The sequence below is a fragment of the Apis cerana genome, linkage group LG10 (genome assembly GCF_029169275.1).
Source record: "Apis cerana isolate GH-2021 linkage group LG10, AcerK_1.0, whole genome shotgun sequence".
NCBI lineage: Eukaryota > Metazoa > Arthropoda > Insecta > Hymenoptera > Apidae > Apis > Apis cerana.
The window spans coordinates 6,736,494-6,751,692 of record NC_083861.1 but is presented as its reverse complement, the minus strand read 5'-3'; the positions used below and the strand labels follow the sequence as shown (position 1 = coordinate 6,751,692).

General features: G+C 20.9%; 4 protein-coding genes across 5 annotated transcripts; 3 read left to right on the top strand and 1 right to left on the bottom strand.

Moving 5' to 3' along the window:
- The first annotated feature begins 93 nt into the window (after positions 1-93).
- LOC108001160 (small ribosomal subunit protein mS40) lies at positions 94-3,275 on the top strand. The gene is made up of 5 exons (XM_062081029.1): positions 94-599; positions 657-807; positions 912-1,009; positions 1,140-1,270; positions 1,382-3,275. Exons 1-5 carry the CDS (start codon positions 534-536, stop codon positions 1,506-1,508), a joined length of 573 nt encoding a protein of 190 aa, XP_061937013.1. The 5' UTR covers positions 94-533; the 3' UTR covers positions 1,509-3,275.
- On the top strand, positions 1,575-3,275 carry LOC133665607 (pyridine nucleotide-disulfide oxidoreductase domain-containing protein 1). Its single transcript, XM_062081012.1, has one exon. It carries the CDS (start codon positions 1,575-1,577, stop codon positions 3,006-3,008), a length of 1,434 nt encoding a protein of 477 aa, XP_061936996.1. The 3' UTR covers positions 3,009-3,275.
- Positions 3,096-15,169, bottom strand: LOC108001161 (kinesin-like protein KIF14). Of its 2 annotated transcripts, XM_017062043.3 has the most exons (13): positions 14,969-15,169; positions 14,790-14,908; positions 14,160-14,711; positions 13,490-14,036; positions 13,188-13,415; positions 12,980-13,108; positions 6,445-6,605; positions 6,010-6,210; positions 5,548-5,820; positions 4,998-5,070; positions 4,751-4,920; positions 4,212-4,674; positions 3,096-4,125 (listed from the first exon to the last, which is right to left on the bottom strand). In XM_017062043.3, exons 2-13 carry the CDS (start codon positions 14,894-14,896, stop codon positions 3,400-3,402), a joined length of 3,630 nt encoding a protein of 1,209 aa, XP_016917532.2. In that variant the 5' UTR covers positions 14,897-14,908; positions 14,969-15,169; the 3' UTR covers positions 3,096-3,399. The 2 variants fall into 2 exon arrangements, with proteins under 2 accessions (XP_016917532.2, XP_016917533.2); XM_017062044.3 differs by lacking the exon at positions 5,548-5,820 and having other exon boundaries at positions 14,790-15,169.
- LOC108001163 (uncharacterized) lies at positions 8,734-11,554 on the top strand. Its single transcript, XM_017062046.3, has 3 exons — positions 8,734-8,981; positions 9,121-9,243; positions 11,172-11,554. Exons 2-3 carry the CDS (start codon positions 9,141-9,143, stop codon positions 11,417-11,419), a joined length of 351 nt encoding a protein of 116 aa, XP_016917535.1. The 5' UTR covers positions 8,734-8,981; positions 9,121-9,140; the 3' UTR covers positions 11,420-11,554.
- Positions 15,170-15,199: the final 30 nt, after the last annotated feature.

The following is a 15,199-nucleotide window of genomic DNA, read 5'->3' as shown; positions in this document are numbered from 1 at the left end:
TTACATTAAGATTATAAACAAATAAATATTGAATATAAAAAAATATATGATTTTATTAAAATTTATTACTAAAATATATGTAAAATATAAATCTTATAAAATATTCAATATATTTTTTGAGTAATTTTCAATATGGAGATATAAATAATATTTAGTCAAATGAAAAACTTTATTAAAGAACTTTTAATAACAAACAATAATTATTAAATATATTATATGTATTTTTTCAAATAAAGAAATTATTTTTATGATTATACAAAATTTATGTAATTCAATATTTAAAAATTTATATTAATATTAACAACTGATATCAAATTTTATTAAATATTATAATAAAATTTAACTAAACAAGCATAAATATATGTAATATAAATTTATTATAATACTAAAAATTGAGTAATTTTATAAATATCAAATAATAAGAATACCATATCTAAAAATTGAGCATTAGAGAATTATAGTTTATTACAAACGTATGCGCAATATACGTATTTATCTTTAAAAAAAAAACTATTTTATTAATTCTAAAAATAATGTTGTTAATATTAAATAAATTACAGTTAGCTGCCTCACTTTTTAAAACTAATTTAACTATAAAAGTAAGAATTAGAAATACGAATTTTTAAAAGTGATTTAATATTTTAAACTTTTTTTAGGTTATATCAGTGAAATTTATCCATTCTACATTTGCAAAATATGACAAAGTAGAAGATATTGAAAATGATACAGATTTACCAGTTCCTCCTTCAAAAGATAGAAGTAAAATAATTCCTGTAGATATTAGTATAAAATATCTTAAAAGTAGTGGTACGTAATTTTTTTTAATGTAATTTTAATTATATACATTTATAATTTTAATTAATATTTATATTAATATGTTATTTATATATATTGTATATTGTTTATATTAGCTTATAAACAATCTTACGGAGACGAACCTATTTGGAAATATTATAAACGAAATTTTAAAGGTCATATTCCTCCAAAGAAAACACGAAAGACTTGTATTGTATGTTTTTTAAAGAAAAATTTAAAATATTATTTAATTTATAATTCCAAAAAATATTTAATATTTAAATATTTTTAAATTTTTTTTTTATAATTTTATAATTTTTTAAATAATTCTATAAAAATTTTAGAGAAGTGGTATACTTGCTACTGGTAATCCATGTCCAATATGCAGAGATGAATATTTAGTTCTTGATTATCGTAATATTGATTTATTAAAACAATTTATTTCTAAAGAGAGTGGAGAAATTTTAAATTATCAGTAAGTTTAACTTTCTTCAAATATAGTAAAAATTTTAAATTATTAATATAATTATATTATTTATTCTTTTTTTATTCTTATTTATTCTATATTTATTCTTTTTATTTACAGTTATACTTGTCTTTGTCAAAAGGCTTATAAAGATCTACTTGTTGCAATAATGAAATCAAGAGAATATGGTTTATTTCCATATAATGTTCCTTTTAGATATTATAATTATTTAGAATGGAAAAATTAATGCATTATTTTTAATTTTTTAATTTAATTATTTGAAAATTTACATTTCAGAAATAAATCATATAAAATGAATGAAGAAAAGTTAAATTGTACATTTTTAATAGTAGGTGGTGGTATTGCTGGAGTATCTTGTGTTGAAAGTATAGCTTTTCTTGCTCCAGAAGAAAAAATCATTCTAATTACAGCAAGTCCTTTAATAAAAACAGTCACAAATATAATTCCACTTGGCAAAACTTTAATGCAATTTGATATAGAAGAAAAAGATAGTACAGTTTTGATGAAAGTACATGATTTATTAAAAATTATTAATGATTTAGTAATAAAAATAGATAGTTTAAATAAACAAGTAGAAACTAAAAATGGAAAAATTATAAATTATAAAATGTTATGTCTTTGTAATGGTGCTAGACCAAAACTTATAGAAAATTATAATAATTTTATATTAGGTATAAGAGATACAGAATCAGTTCTTCAATTTTCTCAAAAAATAAAAAATTCAAAAAGAATTGTAATAGTTGGAAATGGAGGTATTGCAACTGAAATTGTGCACGAAGTAGATGGTCTTGAAATGATATGGGTAATTAAAGATAAACATATTTCCGCAACTTTTGTTGATCCTGGAGCTTCAGAATTTTTCATGAACAAAATATACAAAAATGATACATTTGTACATACTAATGTAAGTTCTTTAACTAAAAGAATGAGATATACTATCTCTGATATTACCGCTGTAGCAGATGGACCAGCTTTAGGTCCAGATTGGCATAACAATTTTGATATAAAAAGTACTTACCTTAAATCTGCAAAAATACAAATAGAATACGAATGTGAGGTAATTAAAATTCTTAATAAATCAGAACAAAAAGAATTTGATCCTATGGAAGAATGGCCTATATATGTTCAATTAACAAATGGAAAAATTATTGGTTGTGACTTCATTGTATCAGCAACTGGTGTAATTCCAAATTCTGATATAATAGGTTTGGAAGATATAAAAAAGGAGAAAGATGGAGGATTATTGGTAGATTGGAAATTAGAAACTTCTAAACAGGATATATATGCTGCTGGAGATGTATGTAGTGCAGGGTGGGTATTAGCAAAACATTGGTTTCAAATGAGATTATGGACTCAAGCACATCAAATGGGTCGATATGCAGCAAAATCAATGGTTTCTAAAATGAAAAATGAAGAGTTTCTACAAGATTTCTGTTTTGAACTTTTCACTCATGTAACTAAGTTTTTTGGTTACAAAGTAGTTTTACTTGGTTTATATAATGGACAAAAGTTGGATAATAATTATGAAGTATTATTACGAATAACTAGAGGAGAAGAATATATAAAACTTATATTAAAAAATGGTAAAATGCAAGGAGCAGTTTTAATTGGAGATACTAATTTAGAAGAAATGTGCGAGAATTTAATACTTAATCAATTAGATTTAAGTGTTTATGGAGAAGATTTATTGAATCCTGATATTGATATTGAGGATTATTTTGATTAATTATATATATAAAATTTATTAAGTTAAGATTAATATATATAAAATTTATATAATATATTTTATTAATTTAATATTCATAAAATATGCTTTATTTAATGATTATTTAAATTAATTATTTTATTTGAATAATATTATTGTAACTTTACAGACCTTATATAAATTTAATTAAACATTCATACAGAATATTTTATATAATATACATACGTAAATAACATTATATAACAGCTATGAATAATAAAAAATAAAATAATATAGTCACATAGTAAATGTAGCTAAACATATTTTTATGTTCCATTTAATGTTTTTTAAGTATATTACTAATACGTTCATTTATATAATAATATATCTCTCTAAATAGAAATCTTATTTAATTAAGTAATGTTTATTTTTACTAAGTTAATTCTTCTTTTAATTTATCTGTAAATCTTACACTTTTCTTGTCACACACAAAACCTTTATCATTATTACGTAAAGTAGATTTTGTTGGTGAAACAGATTTTATGTTGCAATTGAGACTAGAAATTGTCAAATTTATGTCAGAATTTTCAATTGTGCTACCATTAAAATTCTGAACAGAAATTACATTTTCATTGATACATTCATTTATGTTTGCTATTTTTAAAGTTTCACGCAAATTACAAATGATACTTTCCATATTACTAAGAGATTCCGGAATCGATTGAATTTCGTTATTTTTACTACATAATTTACGTATAGTTTTTATAGCAAATTCTATTTGGAGGAGACATGTATTTATAGTTTCTTGATCTTTTGAAATATCAAATGTTTGATTATTTAATGTAGTTCCTGATACGGACGTATCTAATGAAAGTTGTAAACTCTCATTTAAATGCTTTTTTACAGGAGTCATATTTATTGAAATCCGACTATTATTCAAAGAATCTTCAAAAGTTTCTGTATTTTCATAAGGTTCCCAAGTTTCTTCTGATGTACATAGTTCCTTAATCGAATCTTCTATGTCATAATCTCGTAAATGATGAACCCAGTCTAAAAATTGCATTGGTTGCCAGAATGTTTCTTTCATACTATCTTTGTTACGTATACGAATTATTGGTTTCAGACTTTTATTGATAATTGTTTGCTGTTGATCAAAATCCTAAAATATAACGAATAGAATTATGCTATATATATTAAAACATATATTTTTTAATTATTATTTATGCAAACATTATAAATACCTACATAATTAATACCAACTTCTTTACATCGTTCAGTAGCTTCTCTTACTAATATTTGCATTTCATGTAAACTAATACCACCATCACTTATTGCTTCTTCGCTAGCTTTCATCTTAAGAGCGAATTCGACATTTGCTGTTCTTTCATTTAAAATACTTTCCAATTCTTGTAAAAAATTAGATTTATATGGCGTAATATTAACTTTACTTTGATCAAATTGTATTTGTTTTAATCTATTATTTGCTTCAATTTCATTTGCAAGTAATTCTTTTTCTAATTCTAATTCTTTTTTTTTTTGATGAATTTGTTCTAATGCAAGTTTCTGCTCTTGAACTGTAGAATCAAGAATTTCAATTTTACGTTCGTATGACAATTTTTGGGTTCCCAATTGCATTTCAATTTCTCGTTTTGCATTTTCTAATTCTTTTATTGCTTTCTGTTTGCTTTCTTCCAATTCTGCTCTTAATCTATATTAAATTAAAAATAACATAATTTTAAATAATGAACATTTATTGAATAAAAAGAATTATTATAAATTTATACTTTTCTTCCTGCACTTTAAGAATTTCTTGATGAGCAAATTCATAATCTACAGCTTGCGCTGAAATTTGTATATTACCATGTTTATCATTCGGATTTGAAACTTTAAAATAATGATTACCGCCAATTACTAATCGATCACCGTGTTTTAAAATAACTTTGCCAGTTACGACCTATATGTAATAAATAATTTATAATTGATGAAATACATAATAATACAATAAAATTATAAATGTAAAATATATTATACCTGCCCATTCACAAATGTATCTCCTTCCATTTCTGAAGATAATATAAGTTTTCCATTATTGTTTTCAATAGTACTGTGAGTGCATAAAAAATCGATTAAAGAATCATTAAAAAGATTTATTAAAGTAAATATATAAATAATTCTAATTATATATATATTTTTTTTATCAGATATAAATATTTAATTTTTTATGCTTATATGAGATAATATGTGTAAAATTTGAAATCGTTTGGAAATCATAACACCATATAGATTAAATAATATAGAAAACTATCATGCATATTTTTTTAAATCATATTAAATTAATTAAGATATTATTTTGAATAATATTAAATATATTAAATTATAAGAGAAGACAAACATGCATTGGTGAGAGGCGATTAGTGAAAGAAAACAAAGATGAACAAAGGAAAATATTTTCCTGAATCACAATTCATGAGCAGCAAGTCAAAAAAACGAAGTAATGGAGAAAAAGATGGCATACAAATGGAAAACATGAACAAGGCCAAGAAATTTTTCAATCCATCGAATTGCAAACGACCCAACTAACCAGTGTAAAGGCCTAACCAGAGGTCCATCCAACATGATATCCAAATTTTCTGAAGAATTCTCACAATCAGAATTTTTTCCAATGCGAACCAATCCCGGAGGAATGAAATACAAAAGTATACCAGACAACATAGGATCGGCCGCGAGATTTATAAGACAAGGCTGTTTATCCTTTTCATAAAAATCGAGCTCAATAGCAATACCACAGCGACGTAAATATTTTATTTCTGAATTTTTTTTTTCCTCAGTATCTCGTAATTTTGTTTGCCAAATCCTGTAATTACATGTAACTAAACATTCAAATCTTTAAATTGATAAATATCCTTTGATCTATTTCTGGAACAATATGATCATCTAATTTATTTTTAAAATGATATTAAAATATATAACAACTTACATTGATTATTTTTAAAATAAATATAGCTTATGATTATATTTAATCTACTTGTATTCATGAACTTACATTTGGGTAGTTGCAAGTTGTTCTTCAGTCTTCTTTAATTGATCTTTCAGTTTATTAATTTCTTCTTGTTTTTGTTTAATTTCATCGTTAGTTTGATTAACCAATTCAACAGAATCGAGAAGACGACGTGGAAATATTCCAAGTTGTTTTTCGTATCCTTCGCGTACGCCGCGTAATCGCAACACTTCTGCTTTTAATTCTCTGATAGAAAAATCATAATTATATTTATAATTAAAAGTTTTAGGTTATATGCCTATTACAAACTATAAAAATTATATCGGTATTCTTTTGTCTTTCCTCTTCGAAGTGGAAAATCTATAATTTATTTAAGAATTTTCAGTTTTATATGTATTAATAATCCACATTAAGGAAAAATATTTTTAAATGGGATAATATGTATGAATTATCAGTTACATATGAGAAAATATTTGTTACCGAATTAATTTTTCATGTGGATCTTCATTAATTCGAACGCGATTAACAATAGCTCGAGCTTGACAAGCATATCGAAGTGTTGCAAGCGTCTCTTCTACATGTATATTAGCTGGTGATATTGTTCCAAGCATTGCTGTTCTTGAATTTCCTCCGAGACTTTCCTGATATAGTTAAAAAAGAAATTTTAATAAATACAAGATAAGCATAATTCTTAAGAACATTTTTGTATAAAAAAAATATGAAACAAAGTTATTTTATTTTATTAATTTATAATATGATTCATAATAAGTTTCATTAATGCTCAAAAAATACAAATTTCTTCTCAAGAATGGTTACCAAATATTTAAATATATATATTTATAAATTATTTCGGGTATTTGTCCATTATTTACTGTTAATTATTATAATTGCTTACTATTAATTAATAAAATTATATCGTAAGAAACGATATTTACATTTTTTATTTTATCTGTTTTATCTAATTTAATCTTGATTGTTTTGCGCATGAATAACCATTATCAGTATTTTATATGATAAGACAATAAAAGTTCGATTAAGAACGACTGTGGATTAATCTTTTATAAGTACCTATTTCGTTATCGATCATACCTTGACGTTTATTTCTTAATGTTATCTTGATATAATTAACCGATAAAAAGACAAAAAAATATGGAATAGTATGTGTACACAAAGATATATAATAAAATATATTAAATTAATATTCAACTAAAATAAAAGAATAAAAAAATTTTCTATATTTTTACTATTATTTTTATACATATTTATTATTACATATATTACATTATTGTATATAAAATTTCTAATTAACTAATTTCTAATTTTAAACATAAAATTAATTTTATTATCATACTTTATTTATTGTCAATAGAACAATTGAAAAAATGAATCGATGTCTAATTGACATAGAAAACATTATAGAAAACGTCATAGAAAATCCAGTGTTTTTAAGTTTATGCTTGAATATTTAAATTATGCTTTATGAAAAATTATAACTATAACACATATTTATTTATATTTTTTTATTTTGCGACGATAAAATAAATAGATAAAATATCTATATCATAATTTGTTAAGTAGTTTTCTTTTTTTAAATTTATTACGTTTTAACTGTTTTCAGAATTAATGCATTTTAACGTATTTCAAAATTTAATAACACGAAGAAGTTTTTATTACACTTTATAATTTTTCAGATTTATCATATATATATTTATCATATATAAATAAATAAAACTATTTTTATTCATAGTTTAAATTATTTAAAAAAAACTTATATTTTTTTTAAAACAATTTTTTAAATATTGTTTCATAAAAAATGATATTTATGTATATATAAACATTTATGTTTCATTTATTTTGTTTTATATAATAAATTTCATCATATAATATATAATATATTCCACCAATATTATTAGATATTTACTACTGTAAGAATATTGTAATTGTAGGATCTAATTATACATCTCAAACTCATTATTATTCATTTACAAACTCATTTAAAAAAAATTTTAATAGTTTTTAATAAGTGCAGGTTTTAACAATGCAGAATAATAATACTACATAAAAAACAACTTAAAATGATAATAAACAAGTAAATTATCATTGATCTAGCATTTATAATACGACATAATAATTAAAAAAGGAAGGGCAACAATGATTTTAACAAATTATCAAGATAGACATTTACTTATTTATGTGAATTCATAAAATAAACAAATCATATTCAATGAGTATTTATTATTAGTAAGTGTTGTTAAATATTGTCTCATGATCATTTTTAATAATAGTTTTCAAAATATTTGAAAATTTTTTATTTTTTATAAAATATTTTTATAAATTTTCCAAATGTATATATAATAAATATGAAATGTATATTTGAAAAATATGAAATTAAAAATAGATGAAGAAAATTGTTTCATTTGATTGAATTTATATGAAGAAAATATCTTAATATATTATATATTATAATTTATAATTTATAATCTGTAAGAAATAGATCATATTCAAATTGTATAAAAATAAAGTTATAAAGCAAAAATTTCAATAGAAACAAATAAAAAATTATAAGGTTAATATCATAAAAAAATATGCGCAGAAAATATGTTGAATGATTATAAAATACGTAAGAAATTCGCAAAAGTGATTGGAAGAAAGGGAGGGATAAAACTCCGAGTTGAAGGGCACGCAGTAATGGAGGAGAGGAGTGAAGAGAAAAAGAACCGATGGAGAGGGAAGAACCGACTCATAAACATTTCATGCTCAGTGTATTTCTTCAGTTCAAAGCAAACCATCGTAGCAATTCGAGCATAACATAATTTTGTTTTTAATTTTAATTACCTTTATTTCTTTTGTTTTTTTTTTATTATGAACAATATGTAATAACACTAAATTTTTTGATCATCAATAAATTATTTCCAATTAGTGAAAGAAAGAAGACCGAAAATAACAATAAACAGGAAATCTTATTAAACGAGTTTTAGTTGCGTTTTAGAAAATAGGTGCAACTTCGTGATCATTCGGTGAGTTTTTAAAAATAAGAAGAAATAAATAAATAAGAATTAAAAAAATACATCAAAAATAAATCAAAGAAGAAAGAAAATATTTGTATATACAATAAATTTTTATGAATAGAATAGATAAAATATATCTTTACTTCAGAAAAACTTCAAACAGAAACGATGGATTTAGTCTATGTTCCTGAAGTCTTGACTTACGGTTTTTTAAGGACTCCTCAATACCGAGACTATGAGCAACCGTGGAATAAAGATTATTTTAATAGTGGTACGTTTTGTATCTAAACAAATTATCTTTTAAATACTTATTAAAATGATAAAAAAATAAAGATAATATTAAATAATTATCAAACATTCTGAAATGATCAATTCATTATCATCGTTCTTTCTGAATATCTTTAGATGGATAAATAAATTTTTATATAATTGATTTTATTTATAAATTGATTATTAATCATTTTTCATTTAATTAATATAATTTGATTAATATGATTTTTATATTTTTAATCGATGCCAGAAGAATATTTTTTTATGTATTTATGCATAATATTATTATATATTTATACATATGTAATTATCTTACGATTGTATGGAATTAATTGCTAAGAAATAATTCTTTGCTTTATTTATTATATATTAGAATTATTAGAATTTAAAATAAACTACAATCACGAATTTAAAAATCTCAATGTATATATTATAAATTAAAATAACATATATATTATAAATTAAAATAGAATTACTAACATGAAAAAGTTTTATTCTAAATTATATAAATGAGACCATAAAAATATAATTAACTAAAATATATTATACCATATATATATATATATTTGAAAGAAAGAAAATAGTATGAAAACAAGTTAAATATGAAAAACATATCATATATTTATGATATTTATGATTAAGTGATAATATATGTATGTAAACTACGTAACGTAATATGCATACAATTTCATTATAATACATATAATAATATATATTAATATATTAATAGATACATCTATATATATTATGTAAACAGATAAAATGATACAAAAAATACTTTTCATATCATTCATATATATTAGTGAAAACAAAGTTAAAAATATAAAATAATAAATGAATGAATAGTAATCATTTTTTTATCCAATTTTCAATTTTATACATGTATATAAAAATATTTCATGATTTACATGAAACTTAGTTAATAATAAAAACATTTTATTTTTTTAATTTAAATCGAAATTTCAATTATATAAGTCATATATTTCGATATAAAAATGCATTCATGAAAATAAATAATGTGATGTGGGAATAAATAATGATAGTCAATATTGATACAAATTGAACATAAATTTATATAAAATTTCCAATGCAAATTTTATTTATCAAATCTATATTATCTACTTAATTATTATTATTATTACACTATTATTATACTAAATCTACCTAATATAGTATACTATACTATATTAGGAAAACAAATATTTCAATCGACTAAATTTTTTTTATTTATGTGTATATATTTAAAATTGAATCAAATTATTAAATAATATAATTGAAATTTATAATTTATAATTTATAATTGAAAAAAAACTATATTGATAATTTATTTTTAATTTTATGTAATAAAAATTTGCTATATTATTTGTTCAAAATTATGACTTGATCTTAAAATTTTTATTTATTAATTTTTTTTATCTGAAACATCAATCATCTTTCATTCTATTTTCGTTTATTCTTCTCTATTTTTTCTTTACTATTACAATTTATATAACAAAATATAATTTTTATTCTACGAAATTTATATAAAATTATCAATTTAAAATTATTTACTTATAGTAAAATTTATTAAAGCTAAATTTCAAAAGAAATAAATGTGATGCATTACATTTTTTAATTATAAAATATTTTTCGATTAAAAAACAGTATCTTCATAAGTAAATTGATTACGTGCTACAACGCACGATGATATACTTGAAACTTTGAACATTAGTTAACTAATAAAAAAAAAATAAAAATCAATGAATTTAAAATAGAAATTTAAAAATTAAAAAAAAAATTTTTGTTTCAATTATAAAAAAAAGTTAAATACTAAAAATCTATATTATTTTTATTAAAAACAATAACATTTAAAAAATAGAATAATAAAAAATAAAATAGTACAAATTTCATATAATATTATTATTATAGAAAAATAAAATCATTTTCCAGGAAAATCAACACAAATTTATTCTCAACGTGAATTGCAACATCACGAACAGAAGACATTTTCAAAAGAAAATTGTTATTTATGTCGAGAAAATAAAAGAAGAATCCTAGCTACTTACATAAAGGGAAAATTGCGAAGAAATTCTTGTCAAGAAATTCATGAAGAAGAAGAAGAACATGATAACACAAGCATAAAAGAAATGAACATTGATAATAAAATGAAAAAAACTTCAAAAAGCAATGAATGTTAAGAAGTTATTAACGAAGAAAAAAATTATAAATAATAATGAAATATTTTTAATCGTGTTTTATAATTTGAATATATCTTGAATTGTATGAAAGTACAGCAAATATATAAATGCTAAAATAGAAAAAATTCATAAAAATATATATTCGATTTGTTTTTAAGTTTTCTATTGCAATAATTTTTTCCGCGTATAAAATACATACATTATTTGGATATGAATTCATTATTTTTCAAAATTTGACAAAAAAGAGAAATAAATTTAAAAATAAGAAAAAGTCATAAGTTACATATTAAATATAAAAATATATAATAACATTACATATATCTAGTTAAAGATCTCTCAAGTAGTAATGTCCACTTTATTGTTCATAGTCCGAATCAAACACTTATTTGAACAGATAATTTCTGCAAATTCAACTTGAATGAAAGAGAAGAAATGAATATGAATCAAATAAAAGATTAATGTTCGTAATCGTAAATTTTGTTTAGTAATTTATATCATTCGGCATATCACTTGAAATTTACTCCGAAATTTTATTTCGAAAAATTGATATGTGTGTATAAATATATGATGATGTGTGTGTATATATATATATATATATATATATGAAAGGTATAATGATGAACACTAAAATGGATATTAATATATTTATAGTTAACATAATATTAAACTATAAATCAATATGCATTTTTTTATTCCATAAAAATTAACTATGATGCTTAAAAAATACTTTTATATTAAATTAAACTAATTAAATATTCAATGAAAAATTGAATAATTTGTAAGACTGAATATATATATAAAACTAAATAAAAAAAAATATTTTCAAAAATAAAGCGAATTTAATTTAAAATTTTATAAAATTTTGTAAAAAAAAATAACATATATGATAGCTGCTTACATATATAATAATATACAGTGAGTCTTTTTTGTTTACATACAGAGAAATATTTTTTAAGAAAAAAATATTATGAAAAAAATTTCCTCATGAAAGTTATTTGGTATAAAAAAATACATGATAGTTTTATTAAAAATAGTTTTTGTGTAAACATGTAAATTGTAAAAAAGTTAATTTCAATTTTTTAATTTCAAATGAAATTATTTAATTTTTAATGCTAATTAATTGATATAACTTATTATTTCTTATAAAAAAAGTATTAGAATATATTTATGTTAAAAATTAGTTTATTGTAACTTATAATATGAAAAATAAAAAATACACAAAATGATACTATACTATTCATTTTTTTATTTATGATTGTTCCCTTTATTTTTCATACAATAAGTTTTATAGAATTTTAACATTTTAATTTTAAAAATTTTACTAATATTATATAAAAATAATCCTTATAAATAATAATTTTTTAAAAAATATTTTTTCATAATATTTCGATATCTTTTCATTAAAAAATATTTCATTATATTTAGATAAAATAGATATCCTATATATATATGCAGTAATATTTAAAGACTGTTAAAATAAAAAATTTTGTTAATGAAGATTTAATAAAGAATATTATTTACTTACATAAAATTTTATTTTAATAATTTAATAGTACTTACCTTTAATAACCATGTAAGAACAGATTCACGATATGGAACAAAACCTCGTTTACGATTATTTGTATTTTCAGCTAAAGATGCAATCACTTTTCCCAAAGTTAATAATGATTTATTAATTGATACACCTTCCTATAGAATGCACAATTAATAATATATTATAAAAAAATTATTAAACAATAATTAAATAATCAAATATAATATAAAATACCTTTAATCTATCACCACTTGCACAAGTTTGACTTAATCTTTCACTTCCTGCTAAATCTACTAAATTAATTTTACTTCGACGACTAGCATCTATGGATCCATTATCTAATTGATTATTTATTTGAGTTTGTGTTAATATAATACTAAATATACTATGTGATCTCGAACTTTTTTCATTCATTCCAGTTGCTGCTGTAGCTCTTTGTGAATTACCCACTTTCAGCCAAGTCTAAAATAAATATATTTATAAATAAACATATTTATTGTATATATATTAATATATAATATATTATAAAAATATACTTGTAAATCTTTATAGTTTTGTACACAATGTTGACTTAAATCAACAATATATGGACCAAATACAGGATGTTCTCTAACTTTAAGAGGAGCTCTTTTTACTCCATTGTTAACATTTGTTAAAAGATCATGTATTTTCTCATTATAAATTTCAAAATAACTAATTTCTATTGTAGTTTTAATGTTCATATTATTAGATATTCTTGCAAATATTTCTTGACAAAATCTTGGAATAATACCAATTGCTTCATCAAATGATGATGCATTAATTTGAATAGATTCTTGACCCATCATGCTATAACTTTTACCAGAACCAGTTTGTCCATAAGCAAACAAACAAACATTATATCCTTCAAAAGCATTTTGTACTAATGGTAGAACCATATTTTTAAAAACAATTTCTTGATTAGCACAATCAGGTTGTGATATATCCACATGTGACATAAAGCAATGATCATATGTAAAAGTATGTTGAACAGATTCACAATTAACAATAACATTTTGACCATATACTTGTATAACTGATGTAATTTTTGAATCATTTAATTCTCTAAAGTCATAAAAAATAAAAAAAAGTATTAACATAATATTATATAATATTATTAATAATATTATTATAATTAAAAACATAATATTATTTCAAAAAAAAAAATTCAAAAATATAATAACTTACTTTGTATTTAAAGGTCTAACACGTATTCCTACAGTTAAATTAGTATTTTCTTCTTCATATACTGTTTGATCTTCAATATCAATTTCATTTAATTTATTAGATGATGTTTCAACTTGAACAACATTAAAACAATCAGGAGTAACTTGTGATAAAATATTATCACTAAAATAACGTTTTATAGGTGTTTTATTTGAAGATAAGGTATTTATTTTTGAATTACTTATAGCAGTGTGAATTTTATATTGTTTAGGAGTATAAGAGTGCATAGTAGTTAAAATTTTTTCATTCAATGAAGTTGTGCATGCTTTTGTAGAAATTTTACATTTTGAATCAGATGTTTCATTTTCAGAGAATAAAGTTTGTTTTTTTTTAAGTATATTTGTAGACTTTGAACGAATGAGATTTATAGTACAAGGCGTACTTGTTATTTTTGAATTTTCAATATCATTGTCAAGTAATACTTTATGTTTTTCAAATTTTGAACATTTATTTTCATTATGATCTTGACTTCTTTTTTGAGGTGTATCAAGTGTATCAGAACATGTTTCTTCCCTACAAAATAGTAGAATAAATAATATAAATAATATATAATATTTTAATAATAGTATATTAATATTTAAAAAAACTTACTTCTCATTTAAATAATTAATATTTTCTTTATCGAAATTAATAGGCGAACTTGAAAAAATGGCATTATAAAATCCATGTTTCATAGATTTTAAAGTATTATGTGACATGCTGATAAAAGTCTATATATATCAAAATTTCATTAATTAAATCAAAAAAAATTTTCTTTTCTTTTAACTAACCTCACTAAATTTTGTTCTTTGACAATTCACGTGGAATATTTGTGAAGATTTCCGCCATCCACAGTTTAGATTCTATATAACGAATTTTTTCGTAACAATGATTTAAAGATAAAAATAAACTTATTACAAAATTATATCATGTTTAATATTTTAATATTATGATTATATGTTTATATATTAACAACAAACTCATTAATTTGCTGACATTTTATTTAAAATATAATATTCTCA